General features: G+C 43.3%; 1 protein-coding gene across 1 annotated transcript; it reads left to right on the top strand.

Moving 5' to 3' along the window:
- The first annotated feature begins 502 nt into the window (after positions 1–502).
- ANKRD22 (ankyrin repeat domain 22) lies at positions 503–16,538 on the top strand. Its single transcript, XM_035138716.3, has 6 exons — positions 503–919; positions 10,750–10,941; positions 13,371–13,478; positions 14,574–14,651; positions 15,356–15,454; positions 16,111–16,538. The coding sequence occupies exons 1-6, from the start codon at positions 899–901 to the stop codon at positions 16,186–16,188; spliced, it is 576 nt and encodes a 191-aa protein (XP_034994607.1). The 5' UTR covers positions 503–898; the 3' UTR covers positions 16,189–16,538.
- Positions 16,539–17,793: the final 1,255 nt, after the last annotated feature.

Raw genomic sequence — 17,793 nt, 5'->3', positions numbered from 1 at the left:
ATTCCAGCAACACCTGGAGGGAACTATATTGGCTATTCCTGACGTACAATATTGAGAGGATGGAGGTGGCTAAAAGTAAAATGCCTGTTAGCACAGTACACTGAATATCGTATTTTTCCATCTGTAAGACGCCCCCATGTATAAGACGTCCCCTATTTTGGGGGGCTCAGATTTAAGAAAATGGGGAGAGATGTATCCATGTATAAGATGGCCCCTGATTTTTGACTTTTTTTAAAAGGGAAAAAACCTAGTCTTATACATGGAAAAATATGGTAATTTTCCTGCAGAAGTCACAATCCTGGAATGAGTGCCTGGGCAGGTGTGTGTGTGTGTGTGTGTGTATTTGTGTTTGGCATTCATGTGCATTACGTTTTGTCTGCAGCTGCTTGTATCTCCTCAAATAACAATGTAATCATTCTGCCATTTCTGGTTTTACAATTTCATTCTCTTTTGCCAGTTTGGTCCTCTTTAAAGACACATTGTACAAACTGGAAGCGCTTTCAATGTTTCTGTTGCTTTTATTTCAACAGCTTCCTTTAAGGAAACCTCCAATTCATGTTTCCAAACTGATAGAGTGAGCCAACTTTCTCTCTGTTGTAACTTGTACTACGGAGATGTGGGAGTCTTTCTGCAAAGCAACACTCACCTCTGCCTCACTGGGCAGGGCCTCTAAGCACACTATTGGCTCTCGGTGTGACTGATTAAGAAAACCAACTTGCAGCCAACAGTGGGAAGCGCTTGGGAGTTGAGTACAATAGTTGAGCCTGTTTGCTTGCTCAGAGTGCTCGGCTGAAGAACTTTGCAGGTTACATTTTCATCAAATCGAAGGATAATACAAAGTCAAGAGCTTGCTAAGGAGCAGAGGATTCCATCCAGAATCCCAACATATAAAAAAGCCATGGGGATATTATACTCGCAGGTATGTAAGCTGTTTCCTAGTCTTCTAGAATACAACAGAAGTCTAGCAGGTCTGTTTCAAAGGATTTATAAAATCTTATTTAAGTACCTCCTCAAGTGTAGCTTTAAAAGTGACCTGAAGGCGTAAGGCATAATCATAGTAAGTGTAATAACCAGTTTTTCATACAGTAAATTAGATTACAGATATCAAGGGCAAGTATTTGAAGGATTATTGTGGTTTATGGCAGCAAAACAGCATGAACTGGGCATTCTTTCCTAGAGTCCTCAACATGGATATTTCTGTAGATGTTTGTTAATGAGAGGTGCAAAAAATGGTGAAAGGCAATGCTTTTTCCTCATGTCCACTTCACATTAGACCCATCCTGTAGCTTAGTTCAAGTCCTGGTCTGTGAACCTTAGTGAAACAAGCCACACATACACAAAATTTGCCCTCATTTTAAAAAGAAGAAAAAACTGTAATAAATTATAGTTATTTTATTTCATAACATGTATATAACGCTTGACCAGGAGAAAAAAATATCCAGTGTGGTTTTAAAAAACCCAAACTATATATTTAAACAATCGTGTAATTTTGCGTCAACTATCTGTATACATTTGTAGAAATCTTTCCCCTTATTAATGAACTTACACAGTTGAGTGCTGATAGACAGAGAGTCATTAGAAAAACAACAGATGGTGCATCAGCATTCTTTGGAGAACCCCAAAATATGCAAGGGACATTAAATGTTTAAAACAAAAATCAGAGGAGGGAAACCCTCCCAGATAGTAAACTCAGTGACAGGGATTGAGTAAACTCCATGACGTCCAGGAGCCCTGGAATGTTGAGTATCATTTGGAAAAGAAAACCAGAAAACTGGGGAGCAGCAGCAATGAAATGACTTGCTTGAACCTCGTTCAGCTTGTAATATACTAAAGGAGAACATGCCTGTCTGCCTGGGACCCTGAACAGAAGCATTCCTGTTAGAGGGCGTGAGAATACACTGCAATATTTCATTGCAGATCCCAGCCGTATAAATTTAATCCCAGATTTGAGAAAAACTTATTGGTGTTTGTGATTTTGGGGTGTAGCACTACTGCACTGCTCAAGAAAAACCTGTTTCTACATTATAAAGGATCATTATCTAAATGTACAGCACATGGGGAAAATGTGAATGCTTGTTAAATGTGAATTCTGTCTTACACACAGGTGAGCCAGTTGTCGTGTCTGGTTGGATAGCATTCCATTTCAGGATGTGATCTGGGTCTTTTTAATCTAGCCTCTGTGTTCTTTGTTTTACTCACACATTTTATTGCAATGCAAAAGGCAGAAGGCCAGGTTTGTTTTTACTGGAGGTGAATAATGCATGCGTTCCTGTATAAGGCATTACTGCCTTACTTCCTTGTGGGTCACAACTGCCTTCAGAACCCCAGTGTGGGTCTCTTATGTTCAGAATCACCTGGTGAGGTTAGGGCTCTTCTGATCAGTAGATCCACTCTTACTGTTTGTTTAGACTCCTGCTCCCAACTTTACAAAACTCCTTCCTCCCATATCTGTTTCCTCCGTCTTTGATCATGCTTGCCCTTCACTTTTGTTCAGCTACAATCTTGCCCCTCTAAATACATTGCAGCTGATGGTATTTCTCCTTATTCGTGCTTTTAGTCAATGCCTTGGGCCTGTTTCTTGTTAATTTTCTAGGGTTGTTGTTGTTGTTGTTGTTGTTGTTGTTTTGCCTCTGCTTGTCACCCCACCTTCTCCATTTCACACTCACACACACATACACATTCCCTTTCTGTCCTCCATTCCCCCACTTCTGCTCTCTCGTATTCATTCTCTCCTTCATGTCAGACTCCCACTCTACCCAGAGACATACCTAGGGATTGGTGAAATTAGTCCCTGCTGGGGGTGAAGGCTCAGCAAGGGTGCAAAAATCACCCCAGAAATCTGTCTCCAGTTGTCTGTGCAAGGTTGTGAGTTTAGACAAGAGCTAGGAGCTAAGCAGTGGTTGAAATGGCAAGGTAGACCACTGGAGACTATGGAGTGTTTGACATATAGGAGTTGGGTGATGGGCTGCCACTGTTGCAGTGAGATCAAACACGAGAGAGATTTCCCATCCTTCTTGCACCATGGCCCAAAGGCATATGAATGTTTTCATTCTTCCTCCTTGCCTGTCTCTCACTCTGGATGCTTTGAGTACTTGGGCCATGTAAGATGTAGGAATTTCTAATGTGGCTATTGTGGTGAAGTGATCCCCCCCGGGGGGGGGGACTGTGCCAATACAGTTGCTTGCCAAGGGTGCAAGGGAACCTATGTATGCCTCTGACTCTACCTTCACACTAGGGATGTGAGGTAGTTTCCATTCTGACCTGTATTTGTCACAGTCAGCACCGTCTGTTTTCTACTGCAGTTCAGCTTCCACAAAATACTACATTATTCATCTCACAGTGTGCATGGAGTGTTAGGGGAGGGGTAGTACCTCTGGTGGGGGGGGCATGTCCTGCTCCTTCTTGGGTAGTTTGTCCACCTTTGGTTCCCACTCTGAACTCGGCTCTCACCTGTGACTCCTAGACATCTGAAGGCAACCCTGTATTAGGAAGTTTTTAATGTTTGATGTTTTATATATTCTGTACGCCACCCAGAGTGGATGGGAAAACCCTGTATTAGGAAGTTTTTAATGTTTGATGTTTTATATATTCTGTACGCCACCCAGAGTGGATGGGGAAACCCAGTCAGATGGGCAGGGTATAAATAATACAAAATTATTATTATTTATTATTATTAATTCTAGAAGCTGTCAGCATGTGACAGCATCTACTATCTAAGAAACTGCTTTGACTGGCCAGCTAAACCAGGTGAGGGTAGCCAATGAGCACTCAATGAGCTAGGGACTTCCCCTGCATGTGAAGACAGGTTCTGGCAGATTGAGTGGACAAGACTAACAACCAAGAAGGCAGTTTCTGCATGTGCTAGAGAGGGAAGTGAGGGGCAGATGGGGCTCCTGAACCTGGGGAGGTAGCCCCTCTAGGAGAAGGAAAATTCTGATTCTAAATCTCTGCTGCCTTGCCGGATATCTTTGGGAGAAGAAAAAGCTAAGGAGTAAAGCCTATACAAATTTCTTGTGGAGTCCTAACAGAGTTGGATGCCACCTCATATGCCTCCTTCCGGCAACTCCTGCAGCCAAACTGGTGCCAAATGTATTGCTCTGCTTTCCTTTGGACCACATCAGCAAGCCTGAGAGGGGGGGGGTCTTGTCTGGGAAGCCCAGGATCTCCACACACACTGCCCAGGCTTGTGTCACAGGGAGTCCACTTTGGTGCTGCTATATAACACAGCGGTTTGACTTCACCCCTGGAGGTGCGCTCCATTGTCTCTCGAGACAGATGCATGCCAGCAACAACATCTCGCCACCTGAAATTCAATGTAAGTTACATAACCTCTTACGTAACTTACATTGATTTCAATGTAAAGGAAATGTCAAAACGGTGTGTAAAAGAATTACATCTTCTAGAAATAATTTGTTTGGCTGATTTCCATTCATGACCACAGATGAACATGCAAACTGCAGCAATTTCAGCTCCCTTTTCCATTTTCACCAGAATGGTCTGACTTCCCTACTTCATTCACATGCTGCCTTTTGCTCTCCTTCTCTCTCATGAGCTTCCATTCATCCTCATTCTCTCGAATCTTTTGCTGACTCATCCTTGCCTGTATTTTGGTTCACCACATCCTGTTTCCCCTTTTCTTCCTTGGTAGTTGGGACCTTCACCTGTTGTGTTTTTCACCCCACTTTTTTTTAATAATAATTTTTATTTGATTTTACAAATTCATTCACACTCAAAATCACAAATAATACAAATTACACAAGATTCTTTTGAATCTCTAGACTTCCCTCCGCCCCTTCGTGGGTTCTTTGGTTAACTTTTTCAACTGCATACTATAAGCCCTCCTAATTTTCCTGTCCTCCATTATATCCAAAGTCTATCTAACGTTACAAGAGTTATTTAAGACCTGACAAAGAGTTCAAGTGTTTGCAATGATCTGTCAAATATAATATAATTTTCTCCCATTCTTTGTTGAAGTTTTGGTCCTCCTGGTTTCTAATTTTCCCAGTCATTCTTGCCATCTCTGCATATTCCACCCCACCTTTATCCTTTATCAGGCTGAGTGGTTGTGCATCCTCAGTGCCCTACAATGTCACATTCGAATGGACTGCCATTTTGGGAAGCCTCTGTAGGGACATCCCCACATAAAGTGTTTAAATCACATGCTATTGCTATAGCATATAAAGTAGTGACCATGACAAATGTTCATAAGAATGGCCTTTTTTGTATTTTAATCTTAAACCTATCCAAGAGCAGAATAGTGCTGGCAGCTAAATGATTCCAAGTGAGCTGCAAGTTGGCTCTCATACCCTCCAACATTTTTCCAATGAAAATAGGGACATACCATTCCATAATAATAATAATAATAATAAATATTAAAATTATTATTACTTATACCCCACCCATCTGACTATGTGGTCCTAGCCATTCTGGGTGGCTTCCAACATATATAAAAACATAAGAAAACATTTTTTTATTAAAAACAACAACAAACTTCCCCAAACAGGGCTGTCTTCAGATGCCTTCTAAAGGTTGTATAGTTACTTATCTCCTTGGCTTGGGGTTCGCGTAGCCATATACCCTCCAACAATTCTCTAATGAAAATAGGGATGTCTGAAGGAAAAGTGGGACATTCCAGGATCAGTTAGAAACCAGGATGCTTTCTGTAATCTGGGACTGTCCCTGGAAAAAAGGGACACTTTGAGAGTATGAGCTCTGACTAGTGTAATCCAGGTCCTCCAAGAAAACGTTGCTGACCCCCACCAAGACTCTACTGATTTTGGTGACTGTGGGGGGGGATGGTGGGGGGGATGGAAGCCACCTCATCATCAGACTCCATGGATCAACTGAGGAGGGAGGCAGTGTGCATATAGATGTGCATACAACTGTGTGGAGCAGCAACACCTGCTCCAGGGGATTTGTCAAGAGTGAAAGTGGCCCTTGACTGAAAAAAAGAAAAAATGGTTAGCCACCCTTGAGCTAGGTCATGTGGTTAATAGTGCTCACCTTGCGTTATTGGCCGAGGGAGCAGGTGTACAGCTTCCAGGTCATGTGGCCAGCATGACAAAGCCGCTTCTGGCGAACCAGAGCAGCACACGGAAACACTGTTTACCTTCCTGCTGTTTATCTACTTGCACTTTGCCATGCTTTTGAACTGCTTGGTTGGCAGGAGCTGGGACCAAGCAACAGGAGCCCACCCCGTTGCGGGGATTCAAACCGCCGACCTTCTGATCAGTAAGCCCTAGGCTCTGTGGTTTAACCCACAGCGCCACCCGTGTCCTAGAGTAGTGTAATAAATATCCTTTAAAAATGCTCTTTTAATAAATTCCCTTCAAATAAGATTGAAGACAGATGACTCCATAGTTTGTCAGTGACCAGCAGTCAAGCCTTGTTGAGTTGCCCAAGGTCTTGTTCTACTTTTTGGTTCACAGGCCTTACTGCTTCTCTGATGTAACCCTGCTGCCCTTCCAGATTTGGACCTGAGGGTAATTTGTATTGCACATGTGCTGCTGTTGCTGTTACTGAACAGCACCTTGGGAGATGAGGGATGATCGGGGAATCTGATCTTTGCAAATTCTGAAAGGAAGCCTGAGTCCCAGCTCCTAGCCCATTTGGAACATGTGGGATCTGTGAAAGCCAGCGAATAAATGACTTCCAGTTGATTCCAGTCTGAGACAGTGTAGTGCTCTGCTGCTGTCTTGGAACTTCAGCTCCCATCAACCCCAGCTGGAAGCCCCAATGATAAGGCATGATGGGAGTTGTAGTTCACTACATTTGGAGGGGCACTACATTGTCTACCCTTGTCACAGACTAATGAGCCAGGAATGCCCCCCCCACGAGGTTCTGCAGTTACCAAATGTCTCCCATAGAGTTTTCATCTCAAAATTTCTTTTGAAATGTGTGCTTTGAGATAAAAGACATTTGCAAATGAACAATGATTTAAATAAACACTTTAATGTATTTGTAAAAATATGTCACAGCTTAATACAGGGCAGGGCAGAGGCTCTCTTTTAAATCAGAACCAGTGAAGGCAGTGAATGTCCTGTGTGAGTTTCTGGAGGCAGTTGGAGGATGGAGGCTGAATTCTGACAAGACAGAAGTACTGTTTTGGGGGGGACAGGGGGTGGGCGGGGGTGGGGGACTCCCTGGTCCTGAATGGGGTAATTGTGCCCTTGAAGGACCAGGTGCACAGCCTAGGAGTCATTTTGGACTCACAGCTGTCCATGGAGGCTCAGGTCAATTCTGTGTCCAGGGCGGCTGTCTACCAGCTCCATCTGGTATGCAGGCTGAGTCCCTACCTGCCCACAGACTGTCTCACCAGAGTGGTGCATGCTCTAGTTATCTCCCGCTTGGACTACTGCAATGTGCTCTATGTCAGGCTACCTTTGAAGGTGACCCGGAAACTGCAATTAATCCAGAATGCGGCAGCTAGACTGGTGACTGGGAGCGGCCGCCGAGACCACATAACACCGGTCCTAAGAGACCTACATTGGCTCCCAGTATGTTTCTGAGCACAATTCAAAGTGTTGGTGCTGACCTTTAAAGCCCTAAACGGCCTCGGTCCTGTATACCTGAAGGAGCATCTCCACCCCCATTGTTCAGCCCAGACACTGAGGTCCAGTGCCGAGGGCCTTCTGGTGGTTCCCTCACTGAGAGAAGCAAAGCTACAGGGAACCAGGCAGGGGGCCTTCTCGGTAGTGGCGCCCGCCCTGTGGAATGCCCTTCCATTGGAGGACAAGGAGATAAACAACTACCTGACATTTAGAAAACACCTAAAGGCAGCCCTGTTTAGGGAAGTTTTTAATCTGTGATATTTTAATGTATTTTGGTATTTGTTGGGAGCCGCCCAGAGTGGCGGGGGAAACCCAGCCAGATGGGCAGGGTATAAATAATAAATAATAATAAAAAGCGAGAGAGACAAAAAATAGACTGATTCTGCTACTGCAGCCCCCAGTCCCTGAGCTACTCTCAATTCTTCTTTCTCCAGACTTCCACATGTATGGTTTTTGTGCTTGCATGGTGAGCTCAGGTGGCTTTTGAATCCAGTCCATCTGAATTCAGTATATAGTATGCATTCTCTCACTACTTTCCCAGTCTGCTTACTGCTTCTGGAAGTTAATGATAAACTAGTTTGTCTGTAAGATGCCACAGCACTCCTCCTCTTCCTGCTGCTAAATACAAAGGTCTGTTTCAGGTGCCACATGGGTGCCAGAATTCTTGTCTGCAAGGTGAACAAGGAAGCAGGTGGGATGTTTCAGTGTCGGGTGTTTCAGCTGTGATTCCTGCAGGTTTCCTTTGGATTGAGCCAATGGTGACGAATCTGCTAGCACCACTCTGTGGATTTAAACGGTGACTGCAGTTTTGAATGCCACATGACTCTCTCCCTTTAGCTTCTCCTCACTTAGAAACATTAGGCAGGGTGGGAGGATTTTGCTTTATATTTTGCTTTATAGGAGTTGAGTATACAGTATCACCTGATTTTATGGTACTCAGATTATCCTGCACTTCCTCCCTCAAAACTCAGGTGTAAATACATGTAAATGTGGAGTCTTTACAAAATAAGCCATATTTCATAAAGACACCACAGACTCCTCCATGCTAAGCAACAGGAACAAAGGATAAATATTACTGTGTACCTCATGTGGAATGCCCTCCCACCAGATGTCAAGGAGATAAAGAACTATACAACTTTTAGAAGACATCTGAAAGCACTCCTGTATTGGGAAGTTTTTGACGTTTTGAGTTTTATTATGTTTTTATATGTGCGGGAAGCAGCCCAGAGTGGCTGGGGAAACCCAGCCAGATTGAAGGGGTATAAATAACAAAATTGTTGTTGTTTGTTTGTTTATTACTATTAACTGTTGTTGTAGGAATTCCCCACCCCCACCCCACTGAATCAGACACACACATTTCCACATGACTATCGAAAGGGGGACTTGGGAGCCATAATCCTCTAAACCTTATGACAAGTAGGCAGGAGGCTCTGCCAACTGGACATTTCCCCATCAATGGTGCCAGACTGCTAGCCATCTCATTCACAATGGAAGACTCCTCCGGACAAAAGACAATGATCAACTCTTAGGAAACCGTCAGTTTCTCTTTGTGTTTAGGAATTCACACCTGGGAGGGGTGAGAATAGGAGAGATGTCAAAGGTGGTCAGATTTCTACCTTGAACCCTCCCTTTTTGTGAGGTATTGATTACGTAGCTGTGATGTAGGAATGATGTATTTTGGGGGTGTTTCTTGGTGATGGGAAAACTGATAAAAGTGGAGGTTCTCTTTTGTTCTGGGTCTCCATCTTGCTTCACCTTGTTGCAGGTGGGGGTCCTGTCGTGACAGTATTTTTCTTTAATGAAGACCAAGCTTACTGGCTGCTGTTTTGCTCTGATATTCTTGGCTGGAGTCTTGTTTTGTCCAAGGGAGCCCTCAGATTTCCGTTAACACTGTTGAGGATTATGTCTAAAGACCAGAGAATGTACAAAATATATGCACATGTGCTTTAAATGTACAGTGTACAACCTTGGCAGACACAAAAAGCAAAACTCAATTTGTTTTTGAGTTAGGCATTGCTGTTGAAACAGGAATTCAGAAGGAAACAAGTCTGACACATTCTCCACAAATGAGCTGCGACTATGGCAGTTTTCCTTTGAACGGAGGCTATAAAGAGTAATCTGCTGGCCCCACTCTGTGGATTTCAATTGCAACTGCAAGTTAAACTATGTGGGCAGATCTAGCCCAAACATTTCTATCAAGAAGTGGTAGTGGGGTTGCATTTGTGTTTTTGCTTTACTTGCGTTGATTATGCAATCCAAGGTAGCAGTTTCCCATCTGGTTTTGCTCTCAACTCTGCTATATTTAAGTTTTCTTCCATTCCGAAAACTTATGTGGTGGTAAGGGTATTTAGTGGTAAGGGTGTATGCTCTGTAACAATTTTCTTTCATGTGGGGCAGTTTACACTGTGGCACTGTGATCTAAACCACTGAGCCTCTTGAGCTTGCCGATCAGACCAGAAGGTCGGAGGTTAGAATCCACGTGATGGGGAGAGCTCCCATTGCTCTGTCCCAGCTCCTGCCAACCTACCGTAGTAGTTCAAAAGTATGCCCGTGCAAGTAGATAAATAGGTATCGCTGCAGTGGGAAGGTAAACTGCATTTCCATGGGCTCTGGTTCCCATCACGGTGTTCCATTGCACCAGAAGTGGTTACCTCATGCTGGTCACATGACTCAGAAAGCTGTCTCTAGACAAACACTGGCTCCCTTGGCCTGAAGGCGAGATCAGCGTTGCAGCCCACAGTCACCTTTGACTGAACTTAACCATCCAGGGATCTTTTACCATTTTTGTCACACTGTAGTGAAGCTGCCAGTGAAGTGTTCATTTGTCTACTCTGCTGCACACCCAGACTCCTTTTAAGCTTGGCCATGTTGGAAATCTTACACAGCTACATCCACGATGATGGACTCTCCTTCCTCGGAGATTTTTAAGAGGAGGCTGGATGATCATTTGTCATGGGTGATCTAGTTGAGGTTCCTGCATTGCAAGGGGCTGGACCCTCAGGGTTCCTTCCAAGCCTACAATTCTATGAAGGATCTAGGTGTGCGGTTATGTGGTAATCTGGTCAGGGTAGATGGAAAGCTCTCTGCATGCTCATGTCTAGTCAGCCAAACACCCCAAGTCTAAGGCTATCAGAAAAGTTTGTTAACCTAAGACACTTTGTTGAACTGTCTTCATTTCCCACCTCTTCTTCTTCTGCAGCCCATCTGTCAGGCAGCTTATAATAATGACTTCAGTGAACTGCAGCTCCTTCTGGAACAAGACAGCAATTATTTGAACATCCAGGACAGCTTTGGAGGAGACACACCATTGATTTGTGCCTGCAAAAAGGGACACAACAGAATTGTCAGTTATCTTCTGAAAATGAATGCTGATGTAAACATAAAAAATAAGGCAAGTCTCAGCAGATGTATACCCAATGAGGTCTTCTTTTATGTTACTAAAGTCATAATGGGATCTATACCTTGAAGTGGAGGGGGTATGTTTCTCACTCATTATTTGATTAGCTTAACATCCTCAAATATCCAGAAAAGATAGATGCTGTTATTCACTTTTCCCATAAATAATTTTTTTATGCTCAGACACAGCTTAGACATTTGGTTTTAAGAAGGTATATCTCAGCAAAATCTTTCCCACGTGCACAGTTCTTATTCATGTATAAAATATCAAATATAAACCCGCAAAATATATCATCAAAATAACAAAAGCAACCCAATAACACCCCCCCCCCCAAAAAGAGCTACATTTTAAAAGGGCATAGGATGTCAATTAAATCAACCAAAGGCCTGGCGCCTAAAGGTGTATAATGAAGGCACCAGGCGAACTTCCCTGGAGAGAGCATTCTGCAGATGGGGAGCCACTGCAGAGAAGGCCCATTCTTGTGTTGCCACCCTCCGGACCTCTCAAGTAGGAGGCACATGAAGAAGGGTCTCAGAAGACGATCTCAGAGTCCAGGTAGGTTCATATGGAAAGAGGCAGTCCTTGAAGTATTGCAGTCCTGTACCGTTTAAGGCAGGCACCCCCAAACTTCGGCCCTCCAGATGTTTTTGGACTACAATTCCCATCATCCCTGACCACTGGTTCTGTTTGCTAGGGATCATGGGAGTTGTAGGCCAAAACATCTGGAGGGCTGCAGTTTGGGGATGCCTGGTTTAAGGCTTTATAGGTCAAAACCAGCACAATGAATTGGGCCTGGAAACTAATTGGTAGCCAGTGCAGTCAGACCAGGATCCGTGTAATATGTTCAAACCATCTTGCTCTGGTGAGCAACGTGGCCTCTGAATTCGGCACTAGTTTCTGAACTGTCTTCAGAGGGAGTCCCACGTATAATGCATTGCAGTAATCTAACCTTGAGGTTACCAGAGCATAGACAACAGTAGTTAGGCTACCCCTGGCCAGATAGGGGCATAGCTGGGCCACCAGCCGAAGCTGATGGAAGGCAGTCCAGGCCACTGAGGCCACCTGAGCCTCGAGCGACAACAAAGGATCCAGAAGTACCCCCAAGCTATGAACCTGCTCCTTCAGAGGAAGTGTAACCCCATCAAGAGCAGGCGACCTCCCACCCACCTTGTCTAGGGGACCACCCACTAAGAGTGCCTCAGTCTTATCTGGATTGAGTTTCAGTTTGTTGGCTCTCATTCAGTCCAGTACAGAGGCAAGACACTGGTCCAGAACTTCCACTGCCTCACCTGCAGATGTAAAGGGAAAATAGAGCTGAGTGTCATCAGCATACTGCTGACAACATACTTCAAACCTCTGGATAACCCCACCCAGCGGTTTCATGAAGATGTTAAACAACATAGGGGATAGGATTGAGCCTTGTAGAACCCCACATTGAAGGTTCCATGGGGCTGAAAAGCATTCCCCAAGCAACACCCTCTGGGATTGACCATCCAAGTAGGACTGGAACCACTGCAAAGCGGTGCCACCCACCCCTAGTTTGGAGAGTTGCTCCAGAAGGATATCATGGTTGATGGTAGCGAAAGCCGCTGAGCGATTGAGAAGAATTAACAGGGACATGTTTCCCTTGTCTCTTTCTCAACAGAGGTCATCATACAGGGCAACCAAAGCAGTTTCTGTGCCAAAACTGGGCCTAAACCCCAACTGAAATGGATCTAGAAAATCAGTTACTTCCCAAAGTGTCTGCGACCACTCACTCCAGAACCTTGCTCAGGAATGGGAGATTAGCAACTGGCTGGTAGTTAGTTAGGTTTTCTGAATCCTGGGAAGGTTTCTGAAGGAGTGGTTTTACTACTGCCTCCTTCAAACAGGCAGGGACCACCCCTCTCACAAAGAGGCACTGATCACCTCCTTATCTTTACCTTGTGTTCTAAGGATATTCCAAATTGTTTGAGAAATTATGTGTCCTCTGTGTTTGGAAAAAGAAAACCGAAACTTCCTCTCTTTGTGTGCTTTCCCCCTATAACAGAAGGCGGGGTGGGTGGTGGGGACCTGGCAGATGGATGTATCTAAAGATTCATCAGAATTCTTTTTGGAGGGAAGTCTTATACAAAAATGGAGCCCAGAACTTGGGGAAGTATCTCCCTCCTCTGCCCCAGTGTTTAACAACCATGAGGCATAAGTGAACATTTGTTAAGCATCACCAACTAGGCTCCATTTGCTCACTGATTGCTGCATAATATATGAATATTGTCCTTTATTTTCACATGGAGAGTATGAGACTCTTAATCTCATAGGCAATTTCTAATAGAGAAAAAGAAGGAAAATGTGCCCCAAATATGTCTAACATGCTCTGTGTATAAAGTGGAAGGGAATTGGAGCTCTTTGCCCAATATAATACGAGTTCTTCTGTTTCTCTCTAGAAAGAACGAACATGTTTACATTACGCTGTCAAAAAACGGTTCGGCTTCCTTGACTACCTGCTCATTATCATCTTAATGCCTGTTATGCTTCTTGGGTATCTGCTCATGGTAAGTTCAGCAAAAGAATGAAAATAGCATCTTTATATACCAGCCTTCACAAAGCTTCACCAACCTGATGACATTCAAACAGCATGGCCACCCTGTCTGGGATTGATGAGAGTTGTAGTCCAAAATATCTAGAGGACAGCAGGTTGGTAAAAGCTGGAATATATTGGCAAATTTAGGGCAGCATGACTGGTTTGGTCGCACCAGGCACAGACCTTCTGGGCTGCCACAATTATGACATCCAATAGAAGGTGAGAGGCAGGACGCTGGATTGTGGCATCACACATGGTGCCACTGAAACTTGAGGTGCCAAAGTTCCTCACTGGCCCCACACCCCATTTTCTGGACATATTTTCTTTCACAACATACTTTATGGGCCCATCTATTACTTGTGCTGCCTTACTCTAAAAAGCAAATCAACTCAACTCAACTGGGTAATCCCATTGTCTCACTCTGAGAACAGAAAGTATTTTTTTTGTAGCCATTAGATATCAACCTTGGCTTGTGTGCCAAAGATACCAACCTTGATATAAGTGACCCTCATCCTTGGCATACCAGGGCCCCTTCAAATATTTCCAAAAGCCAGTATGCACCCATAGCCCTTGAGTGATTGTCACATGTGACAATAGAACTTCTTGTTTTCTATAGTTGACTATGCATACTAGAAAGCCACAAAGCCAATTACAGCTTCCTAGCAAATAGGTATGCACATGACATTAAAAAAAGAAGAAAAGAAATGTACATGCTTCTCACACAGAAGTAGTGTGTTCTTGTGATGTAGTGTGTTCTTGTAACTGCAAGTAAATTACATAGAAATGAATGGAGCCCACATGCATAGAATGGTGGCATGTGAATTTAGCATCAGACTAATTTACATTGCGCGCTACAGACTGCATTCACTAAGTAAGTGCTTATTTCAATGGTGAAGGCTAGGGGAAAACAAACATTTTGATACAATCTTGCCGATAAAATATTTAAAAAGTTCCACATCATGAATAGAAGTAAGTTTTCATTGTTGGACAACTCAGTATGAGAGTTTTCTCATTGTGAATATAAACTGTTATTCTAACAATGTCCCATTGCCCATCTGTTGAACAGGTATCCAGAAGTAAGCAGAATGAAAATCTTATCAAGATGCTACTTAGAGCTGGTGTTGATGTTAATGCTACAGATGATGTAAGTGGACATATTTATGCTTGGAAGGTTCTAGGACAATGATATAGTGGGATCCCCAGCTTTTTGCATTGGGAGTGGTCAAAAAAATCATCTTCTTTTTTGGCAATCACTTGTAGCTGAGTAAGATTGCCTTCCATGGATATGGTCTTAACAGTGTGTCCATAAGCAACTGTGGAGGCCAAAAGTATAACCATACCCAAGGAAGAGGAAGAGGGGGGATATCCAGAAAACAAACATGGGGCATCCTCTGCAAATGTGTAGTTTGGACTCACAGAGGCTGTTAATATAAATCATTTGTTTTCCATAGCACTTGTGGCACAGTACTCTGTTTCAGCAGCCCTCACTTACTAGTTGTAGGACAGCAACATCCATTCCTAATCATCACCAGCGTTCCATCAGGGTGCAAGTTGTTTTAGAAAGTGTAAGAGGACAGGCCCATGTCCTAAGAAAGCTGATGGTTAAACTTTGACACAGGGGGAAACTGCAGAGGTAGGAGTAAACTGTTTGGGGTTTATTGTGGGTGGGTGGGGGAGAGAGAGCAAATTATTAGAAGCATGACACAGCTACGAAGTTACAAGGCTCACAGCTCCCCTTTCCGCTAGAAATAAAGGATGCATTAACAGTGAAGCATTAGGACATGCCTGAAACTTCTGCTTCTATAATAATGCATATCTTTCCAAGGGAAATTGTTTGGTTCTTTTCAGTCAGGAAGGACAGCACTCCACTATGCCTGTGAAATGAAGAACCCATCCATCGTTCCTCTACTTGTAGGAGCAGGTTCTGATCTCTCTATAAAGGACAAGGTAAGAAAGTCAGAGCTTAAAACAGCTATTGTTTTGACTGACTTTGACTTGGCTTCTGGTTCATCCTCTCTTCTGGATGGTGTCAACTATTGTTGAGGGAGAACCTGTTCTACCAAGCAGTTGTCCATTTCTAGAAAGAAGGCCAGCAGTGTTTTGTCCGTCTGGAAGACCTAGGCTGTTCATCATTTGTTTCTCATCTAATTGATTGAGGGAAGCCTTGATGTTTGTATAGTTCCCCATACATCAGGTATGGGGAGCTACGGCCTATCGCTTGTTGTTGGACTCCCATCACGCCTGAGTCCTATCTATTGGCCATGCAGCTTGACGTCCAACAATATCTGGAGAGCTTTATGTTTCTCATCCCTGATTTACATCTTGCAAACAATCTCAACCCTTGGGCATTCTAATTTAATTTATACCATCTAAAAGCATTCAACTGAAACGGGCAGATATTTCCATCCCTAATCTGAAGGAATTGTATTGCACACAAGAAGCCATATTCAAAGATTAGCCCTGTTGCCCAGCAATATCTATTAACACACACACACACACACACACACACACACACAAAGAGAGAGAGAGAGAGAGAGAGAGAGAGAGAGAGTAGGGTCTTGAATTATCTTTATCATTGCTTATTTTACCTCTCTTTTTTTCAGGAAGGAGAGACTCCACTTGACATAGCAAGAAGATTAAAGTTCACCAACATAGAAAACATGTTAAGGAAGGATACTTAGGCCATAATGTGATGTTGTCAAGCCCTGGTCAGGGGAGGAATCTATGAGGGCAATAATAAGTCCCACAGCACCGACATGTTATAGTAACCTCATGTTTATAGCAGCTACCAAGTTTATACAGCATAGATGGACTGTGTTAAAATCTGCCACTCCGTATGAATAGCTAATGTGACTTGACCAGAAGCACACGGTTAACATTATGAACATTAAGAGCTATTCATTATTTTCATTCCCCTGTACCAAAGTATGTTTGTAAAGAGTATGAACAATACTATTTATTTGATGTATACTATCTGTAGCAGTTGCAACTGGAAACAGATTAATCAGTAAAGATCTGTTTTGTATTATTATTATTATTACACAAGGTGTACATTCTCAACTACATAGAATTAGAAAAGAGCTGCCAATTTATGACATGGGCATCATAAGTGGCAGAGCAAAGGGCTGTGTGGGCACGCCTTGGCAGGAGCAGAAAGCTTGGGAACCAGGGTATCCCTGTCTCTTCTACATTGTGCTGTTCCCGCTCCCAGTAGAAGCAAAGCCACACTAGGGACCCGGGAAGTAGGGTGAAAAAGGAAGAGGGAATTCAGACAGGGTGGTTGATAGGTTGAAAGTAGACAGAAGACTGAACAGCAGAGATCTACATACAAGATGATAATAGTACCTATCATTTTCTTTTCAATATTTATTAAAAGATAATCTGGGAAGTATTTGCTGCTAGCTGTGTTGACAGGGCATTCTTTTCTCCGGAAGACTGAAAGAGCCAATAAGTGAGCAATTTTAGATGCCCAGAGATTTAGATTGTGCTGTTTGGATTTTTTCCCCTCCCAGTGCATTTCAAATGTCAAACAGATACATCTTCCCATCTATAGCTGTACTACAACTCCCATTATCCCTAGCTAGCAGAACCCAGTGATCAGGGATGAGGGGAACTGTAGTCCAAAAAACAGCAGGCAACCCAAGTTTGGGAAGCACTGTGCTGTTTTGCCATATATGTAACATGTTACAACAACTTAGTTGCGCCAATGGAAAACATCTAACTAAATATCTCTCAGCTCACAGTCTTATTAAACGCTTGCCAAATTACAAAGGTATTGCAAAGAAAAGAGGTTGCGAAAGAGGCTGAATAAGAATATGAATATTTTAGCACCACCTCAATTGTCAACTCAATTACAGCAGTTCTAATTGATTTATCCATGATCTCTGTGTACATGTCCTCCTTCACTAAGACTTCCGAACATCAGTGATGAGCACTATGGATACTTCCTCATTATCTCTATGATCTCCATAAACATGCGCTCAGTTGCATCAATTTCCCAGATAAAATCTAGGTGGTTCCATTCGGGAATATGCTTTGCATAAATGATGTTACTAAATAATGAGCACAATAATTCTACACCCGATGGGTGTGCAAGCAAGTCTTGCCTTCTAGTCCATAATGTAATTGGTATTTGTATATCTTCTATCTTATAGGCAGGGAATGTTGTCTAGGGATAAAACATGTGATGATGCCAGGTTTTCAAAAGAATATAGAAATTTCTCCAAGGGAGCCAGGACAGACAGAAGACTGAACAACAGAGATTTGCAACATTATTGACAGAATAA

The sequence above is a fragment of the Zootoca vivipara genome, chromosome 5, assembly GCF_965207765.1.
Source record: "Zootoca vivipara chromosome 5, rZooViv2.hap1.1, whole genome shotgun sequence".
Lineage (NCBI taxonomy): Eukaryota > Metazoa > Chordata > Lepidosauria > Squamata > Lacertidae > Zootoca > Zootoca vivipara.
The sequence above is the reverse complement of the archived record's forward strand: the minus strand, read 5'-3'. Positions and strand labels throughout refer to the sequence as shown.

Coding starts and splice junctions, on each gene's coding strand:
- ANKRD22 (XM_035138716.3), top strand. CDS start 899: ATGGGGATATTATACTCGCAG. Junction 13,479..14,573: donor TTCTTGGGTATCTGCTCATG/GTAAGTTCAGCA, acceptor TCTGTTGAACAG/GTATCCAGAAGTAAGCAGAA. Junction 14,652..15,355: donor ATGTTAATGCTACAGATGAT/GTAAGTGGACAT, acceptor GGTTCTTTTCAG/TCAGGAAGGACAGCACTCCA.